At 34.6% G+C, this 21,355-nt stretch overlaps 1 protein-coding gene across 2 annotated transcripts in view; it reads right to left on the reverse strand.

The window, feature by feature from the left end:
- Positions 1-1,966: 1,966 nt before the first annotated feature.
- The window catches only part of LOC136766651 (protein phosphatase 3 catalytic subunit alpha), a 148,603-nt gene continuing 129,214 nt past the window's right edge, over positions 1,967-21,355 (reverse strand). The window contains exons 9-14 of one of the 2 annotated variants that reach the window (XM_066720311.1): positions 19,393-19,518; positions 16,480-16,551; positions 10,372-10,456; positions 9,757-9,854; positions 6,507-6,536; positions 1,967-4,007 (exon numbers count right to left, since the gene is read on the reverse strand). In XM_066720311.1, coding sequence (XP_066576408.1) covers positions 3,811-4,007; positions 6,507-6,536; positions 9,757-9,854; positions 10,372-10,456; positions 16,480-16,551; positions 19,393-19,518 — 608 coding nt within the window. In that variant the 3' untranslated portion in view covers positions 1,967-3,810. The remainder of the gene's footprint in view (positions 4,008-6,506; positions 6,537-9,756; positions 9,855-10,371; positions 10,457-16,479; positions 16,552-19,392; positions 19,519-21,355) is intronic. The other variant, XM_066720312.1, reaches the window with a different exon arrangement.

Here is a 21,355-nt window from a genome sequence, read left to right on the forward strand (position 1 = left end):
ATTGGCATTCTAGCAAACAGTCTTGTTATCCACATTGTTTCCACAAGGAGCTCTGTGAGAAACCCTAAAAATGTCCTGATCGCTCATCTCTGCGCCGTCGATCTTTTCGGACTCCTCACTTTTTCTCCCTACATTATCGCTAGATTCTCTCTGGCCAGCGTGGAGCCCATCACCTTAAATTGGTGCCTCATACAATACTACTTCTTAAATGTGTTTACCTGCATTGGGACCTGGATGGTGACGTTCATGGCGATTGACAGGTTTGTGGTGATCTGCTACCCCTTTGACTATCAGATGAAAGTCTCTAATGGCCGCATCGGCAAGTTCATGGTAATTTGCTGGGCATTTGCCATTGTTTACCCTATGTTCTACATTTTCCCCTTTAATGGCCAGAAATCTTGCCACATTGTCATTTCTATTAGTTTCCTGTGCACTGGCGCTGCCTTGGAGGACAGCCTATGTCTGCCATCTATTGCACTCTTCCCCAAATATTACAGGCTTGTTATGATTACTGTGCACTTAGTGGGTGCCCTAATGATCGTCGCCGTCTCTTACATGAAGATTTTGAAGGAGTCACGCAGTGCTCGTATGACTGAAGCTTCAAAGAAGGCAATGAACACGGTGGTAACGCACGGCATTGTGCTGTCAGTTTTCTTCGGGAATGCCTACCTGCTGTTTGTAACTGGCAGTTTGGTGATCAAAGACCCAGAGAAGGAGACTGTCCTCACAGGAATACGCCTCACAGCAGACCTGCTCTACCTGACTATTCCCCCTACTTTAAACCCTATCATTTATGGCCTGAGAAATGAGGAAATGAGAAAAGAGATTTTCAAAATCTTGCAGACCAAAACCTCAGTGATTAGGCCTGCTGCAAAGTGAACCAGAACCCAAAGGTGTGTCCAAAATGAACTTTTTTCCACAGATTCCTTTCCCCCTGATTCCAAAACAATTGTGCTAGAATATGCATTTTATTTAATCATTTATAAGCTCCATTGTATGTCTGTGCTTTTGTCCTTTATTATTAAGAGCAGTTTCATTTTAAACCTATGGAAATATTCGGGAGGAAATGTACACAATAACTATGCATTGAAGTAAAAAATGGTTCGAAAAATATTTAATTGTACACATTAAAACCATATTGGTCAAAGCAAATACTCTGTCCTGAAGCTTTTCACAATGTAGGTTTACACATATATAATCCTTCCATTCTTGAGTAGAATAAGAACATGTGGCTAAAGCTCTTATTGTGTGCTGTGAAAAGGAAAAGTGAGAAGTACATCAGAGGAAGACTGGAGTTTTAAGCAGACACAATTAAGTTAATAGTTTTCAATTTGGAATAGAAACCTGGAGGCAACACATTGAAACTAACTAAGTGCAGTGTGTGAAGTCTAATGGCTGGATGGTGTGCTGGGAGAAATAACTTGAATTTGAATGTTATAATTTGCCTTTAAGTGTATAATGATACATATGTTAGCATCAGATGTAGATGACTCCCCTCATTAAAAATACAATAACTTTTAATGCCATAACAACAATGTATCTGGAAACAATCTAGAAAATGCTTATTTTCAGTCTTCAAGTGCTCTGTACTACTATGTCTAATCATGACTCTGCCCCAGCTCACTCAAATTCAATTTCTAAATCCTTGTGGCATCATCTCTTTAGTCCAATTCATCATCAGACACTTTTAATCTAACACTGTTATTGCTATTTACTGACCTTATTTATCCAGTATAGGAAGAAAACAGCTGAGCTTCACAAAGTGCAAGCAAGCATTTTATTGTTAGTATATATAATTTAAACTTTTATATGGTTGAGCATAATGGTATAGTGCATTAAAAACAATGTAATTTATAAAATAACAGAACCAAATGTCTTTTGCAAATGTAGAACAGAAAATTATAGTGATGTTTCCACACACTCACACACACGCACACACACGCACACACACACACAATCAAAACCATTTAATTTCATGCACGTTTTATTGAACAGTAATATAAAATACTTTTCATTGTTGCAAGTGCATGCTTTATCTGCCAACAGTTTAGAAGTCAAATTACAAAAGCAAGGCTTCATGTTGTAGTGAATTACTTGGGCACTTATACAGTTGTTAAAAAAGGTCAATGGACTTTTTTGTTTTTTCTCTTTTGTTTTACCTTAAAGTATGGAGCAGTAATAAACCCGTAACTGATATACAAAGCAAGAGAGTTAAAAAAAAAAAAAAAAAAAAAAAAAAAAATTATAGTAGTAGTAGTAGTAGTAGTAATAATAATAATAATAATAATAATAATAATAATAATAATAATAATAATAATAATAATAATAATAATAAAATTACACTTTTCTGTGGCACGTTACAAAACAGAACAAAAATTACTAAACCATTATATGACACTAACAGCTACCATGCATTTGGAGTTCCACATGTAACCACAAACTTATCTCACAAGAATGGCTAAACATGCTAATTGGACTACATGTGCACTTACAAGATTATGTTAAAAATATTATGAATCCTCCCCCATCTTAAATATTTCAATGCTTTAATTACAAAAAAAGAAAAGAAAAAAAAGTTGAAGTCATTAAGCAATTTCATTGAGTGAATATAAAGAATGCGGGTTACATTTCCAGTATATATCCACTAAGCGCATTACAGTCCCAAACAGGCTTATGCAGCCAAGTTTATTTAGTTATCTATGTATTTCTTGATGTATTTCTTTATGTATTAATTTATTTATTTTTTATAAAACATGCATAGGCAGATTCTTTTAATTACTATTTTTACAGAATATAGATGCTTTTCACTGAACTTTATATGGTGTTTTTTTTTTTGTTCACTATACTTAAAAAAAAGAGAAAAAAAAATACCACTCATAAATACAGAATTGCAGCAAGCCACAACCAATAATTCTATCCCCCAACAAAATAAAACATTACATACATATATATATATATATATATATATATATATATATATATCCGCAAATGATAAATGTAATTCCAGTTATTAAACTTAAAGAAAAACTTATTAATTGCCAAGTAAATTAGCCATTATACAGAAGGAAGGGCCAAAGCACACACTAAATAAACCTGAGGTAAGCATGATCTGTACAAAACCATTAAACTTTCCTTTTTGGCATATTAACAATTTTGCAACATTCTTTTAAGACTGCCTAATTTATTTCAGAGCTATTTTAATGACAAGAGTAGCAAAAAAAAAAAAAGAAAAAAAAGTTATCAATAAATAGTCCTTAGTTTGTACACCCTTATATGTTAAAAATGTTTTTTTATTTTTTTATTTAATTTTTTTTACGTTCTGTCCATTTTAGTGCTGTATTATGTAAACGTACAAGAGTTAGTAAGAAGTTAGACAAAATTTCCATGTCCAGTAATAGAGTAAAGGCCTTTCAAAAACACCCCCATTAAGTTCTCCCCAATGCAATACATAATCAAGTATATTCCCCAAGATTCTTAAAAGAGTGAACCAGCAATAACGTTTCATGTTTCTACAAGCATTAAAGGCATATCCAAAGAATGGGAATTGTCACCCACCAAATTATGTTTTAGGATCTTTCTTGGTATATTTATTTTTATCTCCTCCCTCTCTCTTCCACTCTTTCTCTTCTTCTTCTCTCTCTTTTTCTCTCCTTATCTCTCTCTCTCTCCCCCTATGTCCTTCGATACTGAAAAACTGGATCTTACCTCTCAACTCCATAGCAAGCTACTACAGAGAAGAGGCAAGAATCCCCCAACTGCTGTATTGGCAGCCATTCTTACTTGCCTTACAGCCTTTAACCCAAGATCACATCACTGGATGTTGCTGCTACTACTGCCTTTGCTATCAGTGCCATTGGTCTCTGAGGAGATGGCCTTGTTAAGCGAGTTGAGGCTGGCATCGGATGGGATGGCGTCCTTACGGGGAGGCATTCTCTCATTGATGCGATCCAAGCCTTTGGCTTCTTCAAAGCTTGTGATCTTATGTTGAGGTGAGAATCCTTTGATGGCTGAAGGGAAAGCAAATGAGAGAAACAGACAAGTTACCATTAGGCCACATACCTCCTGTGCTCTGGTGTTGTTCACTGTCAAGACCTTTTGACAGGAAACAAAACCAATGTGTCCATAATAAGGTGAAAACAAAGAAAAAACAAAACAAACAAAAAAGTAAAACTGAATCAAAACTAATAGGGACATATATTTAAAGTTTTTACATTAAGAAAAAAACTGCTGAAAATCTGTAATCTCTACAAATACAAAGAGCTCATAGGAAAATAGGTATCTACATATTGATACTAATGCTGGTTGTAAGAAAGACATCCTGTGCACCCTAAAGAATAGGGCCTACATAGCTCTTCCAGACAGATAAACTATGAATAAATGAATAAAAGGAAGATAAAATGTTTTTTTAAATAAAATAATTAAAAAAAATGAAGGCTCATTAATTCAATCATGGTGAGCCTCATATATCACATTTAAAGAAGTGGAAGGATGACGATGCAAAGCATGAAGAAACGGCAGACACACAGGGTGCCAGAGAAGTTTGAAAGAACAGAGCTTCAGAGGAACTAGAGAGCTCTCTATTGACTAAATGAATATTTCCAGGAGGGTTCAGCTAACTATCATCTGACTTTATATCATAAACTGCTCAAACTGCAGAAGATTTGCATTCTTATCAGTTGTATTAAAAGGATATAGATGTTATACATTACAATACTGCACACATGAACTGGATATGGAGATTAACAATATATAAACAACATGGAGTATGGCTTCATTTGTATTTAATTTGTATTTAAAATCTCAGAATCTATTTTATTAAAACCTGCCACATATAAAATTCAAGCCATGAAAAATATATCTGCTCCAGTTATTGTGAGATTAAGTCAGTTCATTTTTTAAGCAAGGTATTTAATGATTGTGCTATTTAATAGATGTGCATATTTAGAACTGAACATGTTGACAATTTAATGCAATGATTATTAAATGTTATTTGTAAATCAATTCAAGTGGATATACTCTTTGGCATATTCATTAATTGTTTAAAATGAAAAAAATAAATCAACATATTAACAGGATAATTATAATATACCCAAAATGTTACTATTCATATATTTATATTTATATATACAAGATATACAACATAATACCATATACCTGTATAGGTAGAATAATGGTAATAATAACATAGGGATTATTTTAATTAGACAAAGGGAATACAATAAATAAAAAAGAAAAAGTAAACAAAATCCAAATTAACACAAAATGTGTAAATAAGGTATCAGTGTAATATAGCAAAAAACAAAACATCACATTGAAAGTATCTGAAATACAGTACTGTGTGGAAATACTCAACAAAATACTTGATGCTAACCACTTGTTTTGCCTGCTAAGACATGCAGCAAACCACTCGAGGGAGCAAGGTTCTTGATATGAGTTCTGGAGAGAGGGGTTGTCACAAATTCCAGTCTAAATCTAATCTTTCAATTGTAAGGCAGTGTGTTGCTGCATTGTACAGGCCAGACACAGGTTATTAGCAGCTCACATATATAACACAACAAGGCAGAATCACAGGAAACCACATGGAAAAGCAAAAGGTTTCAACACTGATGCACACTGTAGATTAGAATCAGTTAGAAGGAATTAATCAGCAATTCCAACATAAATAGCAGCTGGTTAACTGCTATTTAGTGAGCAGTTGATGTTGTTCTTGCGTCTTTTTTTTTTTTTTTTTTTTTAATAGGTGTCACTGATTTTTTTCTTTGCAAATGTAAATTTGGAGTCATTTAGGTTTTGGACACAATTTAGTTCCAATGTAGGTCTTTACAAATATTGTAATACAATCCTTGCAAAAACAAAGTACAACTGCAGATATTCAATTGTTTTAAAGGGGAACAATTTTGTGGGGTAGAATTTGATGATTATAAGCATGGTATGATCCGTGATATCAGTGTAAATTAAGAATATACTAAAGCATTTCCTCAAAATATAAAATTGTGACATCAACAGTCTTTGAATAAATAAAAGGTTCTAACACTAAGCACAAAAGCACAGGTTCATTTTTCCTACTGATTGTTTTGGTTTGCAGAGCTAGTCTAATATGTATGCTGCAGTTACATTAACAACCTTGACTTCCAATTAAATTACATATGACGTGCATGACGGTGCAAACAGAGTCTGGTCGTGTTCATATTGAGATCTGTGTTGTGGAATGGAAAAATGGAATGCACTATGTTGTTTATCCTACATGGGACTATGCTGAGAAGGAATATGAACTTTATATTCAGGTGAAGTGTGCATACAAACATACGAAGTTATATATGTATGCCATCTTCACTGACTGGTGAAGATTGTTCCCTTTTAAATCAAGCATATTGTTTTGTTAATACTATGGCACAGTTTGTTAGCCCAACACCCACACACTCTATACAAGCTACGGCAAAACGAATAAACCCAGCTGGGCCCTTGTCTATTGCAAAAGCAACAGAAAGGGGGACTGGCCTATTTACCTTCATCAGCCTCAATAGCCTCAATAGTAGCTGAAGAGAAGAAAGGGGTTGCAAAACGAATGAGAAAAGTGAGCAGAGGATTTCAATTCTGAGAACAAGTCAATGAGCAGCAAAGGAGCTAATGCAACTAAATGTTAAATTCTTGGTATTTTGACAAAAGGACACACACAAATGTTAGTAGGGAGGAAAAGAAGCATGAGCTTTTGAAAAATAAGATCATATAAAATGAAACGAAGAAAGATCTGGAATAGATTTTTTGGAATACAATTTAGGTGCGATTTCTCGCAGGAGATGAAAAAAAAGGAGAAAAAGCTATTATGAATGATTTAATTTGTGTTTAAAGACCTGTTGGAAGCTATGGTTTCTTCTGAGATTTAAATAACAACTAACAGAATGACAGCACTGAATCAAGATGAATTGCCACGGACGTGACATCTCATAGCACAGCTGGGAGGTGCCTGTGAGGCTTCTGCCATGAGAGAAAGTCTATGATGTAGGTATATTCAGCATGGCTATAAAGATCCAGAGATTATTTTGTTTTCTTCATTGCACTTTTTTAATAATACATCATGGCAAGCAAAATATCTAGGGGCTGTGGGCTGCTAAAGGATTATTAAATCTGTAAAAGGGAGTATTGACAGGAATAACGTTTAGGACACTGACAAAACAGATAATGGCATCTAAGTTCAAAGCAGATTTTAACCAGGGGAAAAGAGTAGTTGAAGACAGGAAAAAGAAAAACTGAGGGAATGAAAGAGGTCCATCTTCACAGACATTTCTTTGGAATATATACTGGTTAAAACTGGTTTTCTTTTTGCTTTAGACTATATAATCTGCAGAACACACCCTTCTAATATGGGTCTACCTACATTTTAAATTAGTAAAATATCAATCTATTGATCTACCTATCAATATTTATCTACCCATTAAAATGTGTAATTACCATCACTTACATGACCCAGTTCACAATCTTTGCATGTTTACCATTAGACTAACATAGAAAAACTTACAGCAACTCCTCTTAAAGGCAAATGCCCCCACCCTCATAAATGACAACAAAAACAAACACAAGCACAGAAGAAACGAAAACCAGTGGATGATGAAAGCACAACACTGTGACAGAAGCACATTTGTCTATCTCAGCTGAGATACTCAATGCTATGTTATGAATCTACAGATGCTGAAACAAGAATCAGAATAATTTCACTCACTTTTGACATGTTAAAATGTTTCCCTTTACTGGAGACCATTTGAGGTTCAAAAGATTTTAGGTGTTACAGGGTTGGAAGTCCTTGCTTAAGGACACATAATAATATAGGATCCTCTCCTATTTTAAAGTATAGGAATTAAAATTGCTGCGGTGGTGGGTTATAACAGCTCTACCAAATCAACCAACCAACCCAAATGGAATCCTACTGGAAAGGGAAATGGATCCCTAGGATTTGGACTGCTACAGTTTACTTTCTGAGACGGGACATTTGTCCAACAAGAATGATCCTCAGATGTATATGAAAACAATGTCATTTTGTTGTATTAAATTCACCTCAGAAATGTGAAAAGCCCCATTTCCCAACTCTGTTGCTATCCAATGGGAGTTTAAAGGCAGATAAGTGCCTTCTGATTTCATTACTCCACATTTTCCTTTATCACCTGGCAAGATTAATGAGCTAATGAAAGTTGGAGGACTAAATTCAATTTAAGACATTTCTAACTGGCTGAACACCAACCCCTGTATTGTATTATTTTTGTTGGTATCCAGGTAATGACAATTTAAACTTGTACAGTGTAAATTGAAAATGTCAATATTTTATATACATCTAACATGTCAAAGAAAGGAGTGAAATTGTTTAGATTTCTGTCTATTTTCTTTTATTGTGGATGGCAAAATAAATTACTGTTATCCCCTTTCAAACACAGTTTAGGATTAATGAAAAATTCTAGGTTTTGTCCCCTTGCCTTAAACATATTAAGTTTATAGTATATAAAGAATAAACTTTATTTTTTGTGGAGGGGCAGGGTGGGGGGAGGGTAGTTTTGCAGTGTTGTAGCTAGCTACAGTTTAACCAACAAAATAAAGGAAATGCTTCACACATTTTCCTTGTGATATTTTCCCCATATAGATGTGAGTGTGTATATATATATATATATATATATATATATATATATATATATATATATATATATATATATATATACACACACACACATATAAATACATACATGTACATATATTGTACTGTGATGTAAGGGAGATAGAATGCCAACTTAATAGAAGTAATTGTAATTTTACAATTTTGACATGGGTGGGTGCATTCTACTTTTGTCTCACAAACACGTCTTTGACAGAATACTTGCGCAAAAGATTATACCTGCAGTTTCTAGAGAGAAAGGAGAAAGAAGGAAATAGAAAAAAATATATATGTTTGAGATAACCAATAGCTTGTAGACTGAGAGAAAGAGATTGATAGGGAGAGAAAGACTGAAAGAGAAGGGGGTGAGAAGAGAGAGGGGGGAAGAAAGAGAGAAAGAGAAAGAAAAGAAAAAGGAAAAGAGCTTGACAGTATATTCATGTCAACAATACCAAAAAAAATCTAAAATACATTTGGATAACAATTTATGAAGGAACAATAATTCTCAAGAATCAATGGACCCCAGAACTGGAGTAATATAGTAGAGATTCATATAATCACCACATGTTGAAAGGGTGCTTAACTTGGAAACTAAAATGCAACATGATGTTAGGAATAAAACAAACATCTATCACGATAGTTGTTCATGAGTACACTTAGGCAGAGATCAAATCAAATCTTTGACCTACACACCGATCTCAAATTTAAACCACAGTGTTTGATGGCAGGTTTGTTGATATAGGAAGAACTCTCTCTCAAATAAAGAGCTGCCATCAAGTAATGCCACTGTAATTTGGGACTGGCAGTTGAGACAAAGTTTTAAATTGGTCTGGGCCTTACTATCTCAATAATTGTTTTTACATTAAAATATAAATTTAACATTCCTCTCATTTTATGCTTAAGAAACATTTTAGGCATGTTGAACAATGGTACTATAATTGTATTTACAGGACAGTGATTATAAACAGCTTTTGATACATCACTGGAAACAAATACATTATTAAACTAATCTTTGTACACAACAACGTGAATTATCTGACTTAACATTAATGGTTCTTAAGTCTAATACATCATGATGTAGTCTATGAAGAGAGATATGAATGACTGAAAGGCATGCTTACCATTTTGTAGCTTCTCCTTCCCGCCTGACAACACACCACTGGGAAGCATCCCGGTTGGAGTCAAACCCTTTAGTGTAAGGACACTCTCACTCTCTTCTCTGCAACACAAGAAAGAGAGAGGTTTAGATAGTCCTCATGCGACGGTATTGCTCTAACTGGATGACTTGACTAGGAAGCATTCAAAACAAGAGAATAAAGCTTACATGGATGATACACCCAAATTATATAAGTGCATTCAAAAAGATTAGTTTTCTCCTGAGGCTTAAAATAATTTAAACTTGCAGCATTCCTAAAGACTCCTTGCCATTAATTTGGAAAACTGCGGAAAATTCAAATGTATTATTCTCTGTCAAAAAAGGATGTTGCTTTATTTGAGGAAAAGATGCTGCATGAATTGCCATAAGGTCGTTGTCTGTTGAAACACATGAGCTTTAATACTGGGTGTTACAAAGAGCCAGATGAACAGTTAACATAATTCAAGTCATAAAATATCCTCAACATTAATTTCTCCCATTCTGATAGCTTTGATATTTATTTATGGAATTATTTAGTTGGTAAACTAGGCTTCCCTTCAAGTGGAAGATTCAGAGAAAAGTTGCCATCGTCAGTTCATACCTTAGAACTGAAAATACCCTGGCCATTTTGCCAATGGCTCGTATCTTGTTGCGGATTACTTCTTTGCGTGCTGATGCAGTAGCACCTAAAGGGAGGAAAAAATATAAAATTGAGAAAAGGCGGCCTATTATGAAAGTAGTGATGTTCTGTATGTTCTGTATTTTCTGCCCATTATTCTTTACCTGTGGTGTACTTTGTTTGAGGGACTGCAATGGATTCATATAAATGTACTAAATAAATTCAAAGATATAAGGTAGGAAGCATGACCATGGTCAAAATAAGCACCTTAACAGATGTAATCTCTCAGTCTGGTACAGCGTTAGGCAGTCTTGGCACTACCATTTGATTCCATTGCAAACATTTGTTCCAAGTAATTCTTCACTATTTACATGATCTTCAGAGGCAAATCATGTTTTCAATTAATTGGAATAAAGTTTTGGTTACATCAAAGTCCTAACAAGAATATGAAACGGAGGAACTAATGTTGCCTACACTTTGTCTTATTCATGCAAACACTTTTTTTGTTTCTTAATTAAGAGTGATAAGCAAATAAAACATTAGAGAGTGGGGAAAAAAAGCCCCACAAACTCAAACATATTTTTTTATTCTTTTGTATGTCAAAATTATACATTTGTATTTTAAACTAAAAATGTATAACTGATTTCAATACAGAATGCATTTCAGAGCACATTAAATTAGAGCAGGTTTAAATTATATAGCCATATGCATGTCCACATACATTATCTGCCATAATGGAAAGAATGAATACATAAGTAAATAGATAATTAAAGAGATGGATACATACATACATAAAGAAATAAATAATTAATAGTGACAGCACAAATTCAAGTGTGAGTATTCAAGTTTTTAATGTGTGGTATTTCTTATTCTGAACATATTCTATGCATGCACAGGACAGAAAAATAAATAAAAATAAAAACTTGACAAAATTAAGCCTTCAGGACTAAGAGTTGTCATTTAAATTCCAAATGTATTCTTCTGTGTAGTTCAGTAGCTTTCTCTGGTGGTTTGGTACTATTCAAATAAATAAATAATGAACAAAATCCAGTTTATCCAGTTTCCGAAAACGGTCTGTAAAAGTTTACTGTTAGTCTTATGCTCCTGGGGAGAAACTTGTTTATGGATTTCACATTGAGCCCAATTCTCCTCTCAGGAGAGGTTTTAAATCCTTTTAGAAAATTCTGTGTAAAGTTGAGGTTGCTAACAACAAAAGCGCCAACCTCTCCCTTAGGCTCTGACGACTTTGCATTAAAACATGTTGTTTTCACACATGCATCAAGGCTAATTAACTTCTACAAATGGGCAATTTTCGCCATGAACTCTGTTTTCTTAACTTTTTCTGTAGAAGGGAAATTATATATAGGCCATTGAAGTTTGAGACATAAATTGTGCATAGTGCATGTTTACTGAAGGACATCAAGGTTTCATAGTACTCTCATGATTGTGATTTATGGCCCCTCAAGGCTCCACACATGAAATACTTCCTTAGTGCAGACTTCACACCGAATGTATCATTTCTAACTCCTGTGTTATACAATTGATCATATGGCAGTTGACGCTAACATTGCAGTCTGAAAATTCTTGATTGTAAGCTAATTAGTGAAAGTCATACAATCTGTTTGAGATTATTTATTCCAAATGCCCTGATCCAGGATGAATAACAAATATTTGTTCTGGTCTTAATTGTTCTACAGTTTAAAGCATTGTGGGAAAGGCATTTCTGATGAGGCAACCAAGGAACAATAGACGTTTGGAGATGGTAAAAGTGGTTCAAAAATGAAAATGGTTATGGATGCACAATATGAAAAGAGGAAACGGAGAACTAGAGTATGCTGTTGGGGCAACACTGGTATATCCGATTATATTAACCATATTCACATTCAATTTTTTTAACACTAGAAGCGCCGAGCCGGTCAATTTGACCGATTTGGTTATTAAAATTTGAATTACTCTGTGTTCCTAAATACACTGTGCATACCCATTCATAACTTTTCCTAAATATATGTATTAAACATGCCTACAGCATTTTGGGTGCATAAACGCAAAAATAATTAAGTTATAAACACATTTACCTAAAATAGCCAAAATCAGGTTATTTTGACCGGTCATTTAAATACATAATAAATAAAATATAACGCATAATCCTGCCTTCTCATTACAATACAGACCTCTACCTGTCTACAGTCTTTCATTTGCTTGAAAAACACATGCATTGTACAGCATTACAGGTGTTTTCTTACAGCTGTACTCAGATCGAGTGGATACAGTGATTACCCGCAAATAAACATGGATTGGAAACGGAGATTGAAGAGAGCTCATTTTGGAAATGCCATGTATATGAACATGACTGATTCAGGGGCATCAGTGATACTAGGAATGACAGATCATTCGTGGGTTTGTGCCAGTGCTGTGAAACGATGGTATGCCTTTGATTATCATATCACAGCTGTTAAAGAGCTATCGGTTACAATGACCGGCTATGGTGCTTGTAGGTAGTTCGAAATGTCGGCGCTTCTAGTGTTAAATACCAATCTACATATTCCTAATAATATCAACTTAAGTACATCTGATTCTAATCAGTTGAAACACAAAGTGTATATTTTATTATATTCATCAACAACTGATCTATGTCATGCCATCCCTAAAGGGAAATATTGTCTTTCATTCATATATATGATATCTATATATCTATAGGTATTTTTCGCTCTCTCCTAAATGACTAGGAATGTTATTAATTCAAGATTTTGTTTGCTGTAGGTAATCTTGAAATGAAAATATGAACTAACAAGAAACGTTCAATAAGATATTGAGCACCTTTCTGTACATTACAGTGGTTCACATGTTGGATTTTGTACCTTTCTTAGGGCCATAAATAAGCTGTTCTTCTCAAGAAAACCCCAGAAGAGAAAAGACAGAGAGATCAGTGGATGGTTGAGGAATATGAAAGGAAGCAAAAAAAACAAAACAGAACAGAAAAAAAACAAAATAAAAAACACAGAGAAGCAAATAAACACCCATGGATAAGAAAAGCAATGCTTAAATAAACTCTGAAAAACAGAAAAAAAGAAACAAATTAGATATGACACCCAAGTAAATGAAATCCATACAGAGGACAGTAGAAAATATTAAACACACAGAGAAAAGAAAGAGAAAAGATGAGACACTGTTAGGAAATGTTAGTGAATCAGAACACTTTTCCACAACAGAAAAGACAAATGTGATGCTTAAAATGGCATTTCAGTCTCTGTTAAGTTCCAATAGGGAAGGATCAACTAAGTGAGCATCTGATCTGGCTTTGATTTTCACAACTATAATAAAGGCCGGCTAACTTAATCTTAAAACTCAAACTTACAATGATCTAAAAAAGTGATATTCATATTTTTGTTCTGATAAACACGTGCATATTAAATAATCAGGGCTTTTAATAGCGTACACTGGGGTTCAATTAACATCTTTCACTTTCTGTATCAGGAGGTATATATCAACTGGGGACCTGTACGTGGTACTCCAATTTTAGAAATGTTACACAAACAGCACAGTGGTTTATAGGAATACATCACCGTTTTGGCTTATGGGTCAAGCCATTGGTTTAGGGGTTTTATTTATGACTGGTGCACCTACCTTCAAAACTATAATCACCTGCTTTAAAATAGTCTGCATTTCTTAATTAAATTACACAGAACTAACAAGTCAGCTCAAGAAACGTTATTGCAGTGATAAACATTTTGGACATCACCAGCGAACAGATAACTCACTACTTCTGGGCTTTAGCTACGAAACAATTTTACGTCTTTGCTGCACTTGCTGTATGTTATGCATTTGTCTTTTGTTCATGGTTCTTTTTTATTATTCTCCTTCATTACTCTTTGAACCATGTCATATTTTACATGTGTATAACATGTTTATAACAGTATTGTTTCTGAAATTGAGTTGCCTTGGATAAAGACAACAGGCAAATTATTAATTAAGTCTCTTTCCCTTCCTTCTTCATTTAAAAGCCATAAAAAGTTGTGGTTGGGAAAGCAAACAGAAAATAGAAACAGAAATAAGAAAAAAACATGCTGGTCAGCATGCTGCCTTCTTTCTACATGACATTAGTAAAAGCAATCATTTATGGCAATATGTTCAGTTAAAGGTTTGGTATTTAATTACATTAAAAAATGAAAATTAAGGCAGTGAAACTTTTTACCTCAATATGCAAACCTTCTGATATTACCCTCCAAGTTAAAATACTTATAAATTAAAAACCTGTATGTTACATATTATATTGACTATATGAATTGAGCAGGTGGTTGCAGACGTGAATCTTGTTAGTTCCAGTGGCTGATCAGTCCTGTTAACCCAAAGGAATCTGACATTGGACTTGGCAGTCCCAGCTGTTTTTCAAGTAACAATTACACGGGCATGCCAATTTGCTGAACGGGCACTTCCCTGCTTTCAGACAGCATCTGGGGTGATCTAACCTGTGTTTCTCAACAACTAACAGCTTAAGTTTATGGGAAATATGAATTCTTGGCCGAAATAAGTAATCAGTCTTATGTGGCTAGGCATGACCAGGAGTGCAGACACATATTGGACCCTCTATACACATGCTGTGTACTGCACAAGTGACCTAGGAACCACAAATCACTTATTTATGATGTTTTGTGGTATGTTAACATTTTAATTATGTTTATTCCTAGTCACTATATCTTTGTTAAAGTACATTGTCTTCCTAGAACATTGCTTGTTGTTATGAAAAGAGCTATGCATGTAATACACATTTTTAACGAACTATATAACCACATGAGAAAAAAAAAAAAAAAGATTCTGTACAGATTTCCTTTAATGAAAATGTTATCTGAATATGGGCTGCAAAGAGTCATGGGACTTATTTTTCCCTGTTGTAATATATCTGCAGAAGGGGTTAAACACAAGTATGATCTCTTAGTGTTGTTCCATCTTAAGGACATTATTGAATAAACCTGAATGTGGGATTCTGCCTTCTCATCATGAGAGTGCTTTTACTTCAGCAAATGCTAAAGTTTTAATGATTTTTGCTCACAAAGTCATGCTTTGTGAACACAATCCAATAACATACTGTATCTTGCTACACAGCTCCCAGGAGATGCAAGAATGTGATTTACACTTTGTAGATCTCATATATACAGCATCCTCTCTCATCTATATTGTAAGCTTGCAATTGATCAAACTCTGGTTTTAAATATGAAAACTGTTTCCTATTCACTATAATGAAAAGTGCAGTTATGAGCTCTTAAAACAGTTGTCGTATTCATATTTAAGACACAGAAGAGCTAGACTGAGATCTCTTGAGCTGAATTTTTATTAGATGCATTGGGGAATACGTGTGAAAAGAATATATAGAAAAATACTCCTAGAGGCTTTGACCAGAGCATGAAGAGTTTTGCCATATCCTGAAACAAGATGCATTGCTGTTTGGTGTCCATTTGGTAAGGGAACACACAATGAAAGCCAATCAGTGCCTACTATGTGCCTACTGAGAGTGCAAAAGTATCCTACTGACGAGACGAATTGAACAGAGTCTCCTGCTAAGACAATGAACTGATAAAAGCTATAGCACCGTTGAGACAGCTGGGATGTTGTAAGTAATTACCCAGGCAAATAAACAAAGGTAACAGGTGCAATATGAAGCTGTAAAGAGATCGGTGTAATGGAAAAGCAGGGACTTGTTAAGCCTCCCGTGGCTTGTCCTGATTCAACACAGACATGAGAAGATAAAGGCTATAAAAATACAGAAAATGTTTCTAGTAAGCAACCCCGTGCCCCCCTCCCTCCTATTCCAACTGCTTAGGTGTAAATTGGGAAGTAGACTGTGGACATGGCAACCCAAATGGCTATTATGCAGGCAAAGAGAGCCCCCTCGTGGTTCTCTTGTGTACTAAATCTCGATTCAGTTACCTCGTTACAGTGCTCAAATCATTGTAGTTATTACCCAGAGGCCTTTTCTCAACATCTCTGTCTATTCTTTCAAGAGTTATGCACATCGTTGTATAGCTGTTTCGTCACTTATGTTTGCATACGAAACAATGAATTTTCATTTCTGTTTTTCCAAACGCTTACTCTTACCATCAATCTCCTCGTCAGTCGTCAGTTCATCATTGGAGCAGATGCTTAAAACATTTACTAACATTTCAGTCACTGCAAAAACAGAAAAGAAAGAGTATTTAGATGACTTCTGGGTTCGACACAGGTACATCTGAGAGATGTACTTTACTCACAGATCGACAAAACAGCAAGCAATGTACTGCTGTAACTGACAGAAAAATGAAATACAGATATTTTATAACACTAAGTGAGAAGTACAATACATTTCTTCTTATCATTCTTTCTATCTTTCTATTGTTTATGTGTTTATCTGTACACAACGAAAAAATAGCTTCATTACAAGCATAGCCCTGCATTTAATACAGCACCATTAAGCATTAATAAAACAGTGCACATAAAGGGTGAGGATTTCTAATGTTGTTTATTGTCATTTTAGAATCACACGTGAAATACTTCAACAGATTTCAGATTTGCTCCCACTCAATAGACCCAGGCCTACTCCTGTAAAGATGTAGATCAACCTTCCATTTAAAGTAGATGAGATTTCATGGATTTTATATCCATGAAAAACATGAGTCGCTGAGCTTATCTGACACAATCTACAAAACCATATTGAAATAAAAAAGTCTCACTTAATTTAAATGTAATAGTTGTCTATTAATACCTTGTAAAATAATACAAAATAAATATTAATTTAGAAACAGAGACAAATACAGTTAACAGTCCAGACATAAACATCATATGAAGGAATTCCATGACAGTACATTATTATCTACAGTACTATGCAAAAGTTTTAGGCAGGTGTGAAAAAATGCTGTAAAGTAAGAATGCTTTCAAAAATACATATAATAGATTATATTTATCAATTAACTAAATGCAAAGTGAGTGAACAGAAGAAAAATCTACATCAAATCCATATTTGGTGTGACTACCCTTTGCCTTCAAAACAGCATCAATTCTTCTAGGTTCACTTGCACACAGTTTTTGAAGGAACTCAGCAGGTAGGTTGGCTCAAACATCTTGGAGAACTAACCACAGTTCTTCTGTGGATTTAGGCAAACTCAGTTGCTCTCTCTCTTCATGTAATCCCAGACAGACTCGATGATGTTGAGATCAGGGCTCTGTGGGGGCCATACCAGCACTTCCAGGACTCCTTGTTCTTCTTTATGCTGAAGATAGTTCTTAATGACTGTTACTGTATGTTTGGGGTTGTAGTCTTGCTGCAGAATAAATTAGGGGCTAGTCAGATGCCTCCCTGATGGTATTGTATGATGGATAAGTATCTGCCTATACTTCTCAGCATTGAGGAGACCATTCATTCTGACCAAATCCCCAACTCCACTTTGCAGAAATGCAGCCCCAAACTTGCAAGGAACCTACACCATGCTTCACTGTTGCCTGCAGACACTCATTCGTGTACCGCTTTCCAGCCCTTCGGCGAACAAAGTGCCTTTCTGCTACAGAAAAATATTTCAAATTTTGACTCATCAGTCCAGAGCACCTGCTGCCATTTTTCTGCAGCCCAGTTCCTGTGTTTTCATGCATAGTTGAGTCGCTTGGCCTTGTTGCCACGTCGGAGGGATGGCTATTTGGCCGCAAGTCTTCCATGAAGGCCACTTCTGACCTGACTTCTCCAGACATTAGATGGGTGTACCAGGTCCCACTGTTTTCTGCCAATTCTGAGCTGATGGCACTGCTGGACATCTTCCGATTGTGAAGAGAAGTAAGCATGATGTGTCTTTCATCTGCTGCAGTAAGTTTCCTTGGCCGACCACTGCGTCTACGGTCCTCAACGTTACCCGTTTCTTTGTGCTTCTTCAAAAGAGCTCGGACAGCACATCTGGAAACCCCTGTCTGCCTTGAAATGTCTGCCTGGGAGGGACCTTGCTGATGCAGTATAACTACCTTGTGTCTCGTTGCTGTGCTCAGTCTTGCCATGGTGTATGAGTTTTGGCAGTAAACTGTCTTCAGCAACCTCACCTTGTTAGCTGAGTTTGGCTGTTCCATTTGGCTGTTATATTTATTTACATCTGTGACTCACTGGCAATAAATTTTAAGATACGTTAATATTGGAACAGTGGCCTGCTCAATTTTGTAATAAGTTCCCCCCAATACCACGTAAGGAAGATTTCACATTAGCTCAATTTAATATAATGCATATAAAACTGTGATGTTCTTGCTCTGAAACATAAAAATCATTGTGCAGTCTTAGACAAACACAACGCAAAGCTAAAGTACTACCCTGGAACAGGAATTATAACAGAATAACAATGATAGCCATGTTATACAAGACACTCCTGTAGTGGTAAAATGTACTTTTATTATTTCCTTTATATTCTGTATATATTATTAATTGTTTCATGTTGTTATATTATACATTGTTTCAGTTTATCTATGAAGCAATCATCAGTTTATATTTATTCTGTCTGAGAGGTTACTTCAATCAAGCATTGTCTTTTCATGATTTAATTCAACCACTGTCTTCTGGATATTCAATCAGCTGGAACAGTCAAACAGTATAGAGATTGTGTGTTTTAGGGCACAGGTATTTGGTTAAGGACTCACAACAATGTCTTTGATAAACATCTGTTGCCTATGAATGCTGACCATCACCAAATCAACTCATCAAACACTTCAACAACAGTAACACACTTAGGTCTGTGTTAATTATTATGTATGTGGTAAACTATGTTGTACAACTGTATTTTAATGAGATGTAATCACTTCTGACAGAGAAGACTGTAACCCATTGTCTCTGAAGATACAAAAAGGCTTCTCCAAAGAGATAAATCTCATAAAAAAGCAATAAAACAAATATGTATAAACAGTAAGAACAAAGTATTTTTTTTTCCCCTAGTGGGAATATTGCTATCTATTAAACTATTAAAAACAGTAGTTTATCTATAAGTAAGTATTTATTTTGTTTGAACTCACCTTTTTCTCCAACAAATGGCAAGGACCAGGTGAAAACGTCCATGAAGTTGGGAAGCCAGTAGGGATGAGGGGAGCAGTTGAACTGCCGGATATTCATTACATTGTTCTCATATTTCAATACTGCAGCTGGAAGTGGGAAGGAAAAAGAGAGAAATTGTAAGCTCAGGATTACTGATCATTAGAAGGATGTCTAACTTCAGATTGATGGAGACCCAAGCATCCCCTTTTGGCTCCCTCTTCATCAATTTGTTTGGCATGCTCCCAGAAAAGATAACTTTGAAATTATTATTTTGTATGATAAAATTAGTATAATACCTTATCTGTCATTCATTAATTTAGTGTATAGGGAGCTTCATCAAGCTCAGTTTAAACACACAGTGACAATAATTTACTACACCTAGGTATTTAAAACAAACAATCTGAGTTAACATTTGATTGATCTGGCTTCCTCTAAGCCTTAGAGAATCAGCAAAGGCAAACATGCATGGAGCTTCAAATAAATAGTCAATGATTACTATACTACTATGGTATATTTAATTTCTATTTATAGGAAAGTAGAAATTGTAGCTTAATGTCATAACCAGTTACATATATTAATACTTTAAAAACAAATACATAAAAATAAGGTAGATTCTCTGTTATAATATAGATTTTCTGTTATTTAAGCTTTATCTATTTTGATAAATATAGGTTTTTATTATATATTTTCATGATGTCAACACCAACGCCAACACAATCTTTGTAATCCCAATTCTCATTAAAACGATATGGAAACAACTAATTACACTGAAACTTTCTCACATCTGTCTTGCTAAAAAAGGAACTTGCAAACATTATATAATCAAAGAGGTGTGGAGGAAATCGATTGGCATATGAGCTGGTTCTGCATTAATGCATATGGCACAAGGAATAAGCAACTGAGCTACAAATGTAGTATTACTTTCTCTTTGGCATCCTCTCTATTGATTTTTAAAAAAAAATGCTGCATTCAAATTTGACCATGTTAAAGATGATAATAGAACAAATAAACCAAAAAAACATTCTTGGCTCATATTATATGGGATATAATGTAATACCTGTAGTGAAAAAGTGAAGGCAAATATACAGAATACAGAGCTAACTCATTATTGGGATGCTCAACTGGAAAAGGCCAAGCAATAAAAATAAGTGTTTCTATTTATAGCACTATATATTTTGGAAAAAGGGTCATGAATCCAAATCTGAAGTGTGTTTAACTAGCAGAGAATACACTGTAAATACTATTAGGTTATTAGAAAAAAAAACAATACAAATACTGTACAATATTAGGGCCTGGAAGCATGTCAGGAAGAGATACCAGTATAATGGATAACCCCAAAACACAATTATGCATGCCGTCCTTCAATATCCTTCAGTAGAATCATAATGTGGATAAAACATTCACACTCAATAACCTTCTATCCATTACATGGAAAGCAAACACAAAGGAGTTAATCATAGTATTGTAAATTATCTGAATAAATATGATATGGTTCAGTCAGTCATTTAATCTAATTATGATTAATTAAATTATTGTATTGGAAGAATGTTTAATGTATGTAGCAAATTCAGACACAATGTCTACAGGAGCCATAGCTCTATATTTGTGAAGTTCATATAATTTAAATTAGATTTTTATTATTTTCTCTAGAAAATACGTTAAATTAATTGCTTTTATTTAATGAGCCTGGTACTCTGGGATGACTTTATTCTACAGAAACCAGGATATGTCTGGACCCTAAGATCACCTGAGGTTCATGAAGGACTTATAACATGATTAACTAATTATTGTGATAAATCTCAAATTAAAACAAGTAAAATATAAAGTGAAAATATCTTATGCCAATTACTCACAGCTTTTGGCTTTTGTTCTTGTAGGAACAATACATACAAGATATACAGCACAGTAATATAAGAAACAAGCAGTTGGGCATTTTTTTGTTGA

The sequence above is a fragment of the Amia ocellicauda genome, chromosome 13 (assembly GCF_036373705.1).
Source record: "Amia ocellicauda isolate fAmiCal2 chromosome 13, fAmiCal2.hap1, whole genome shotgun sequence".
Classification (NCBI taxonomy): Eukaryota; Metazoa; Chordata; class Actinopteri; order Amiiformes; family Amiidae; genus Amia; species Amia ocellicauda.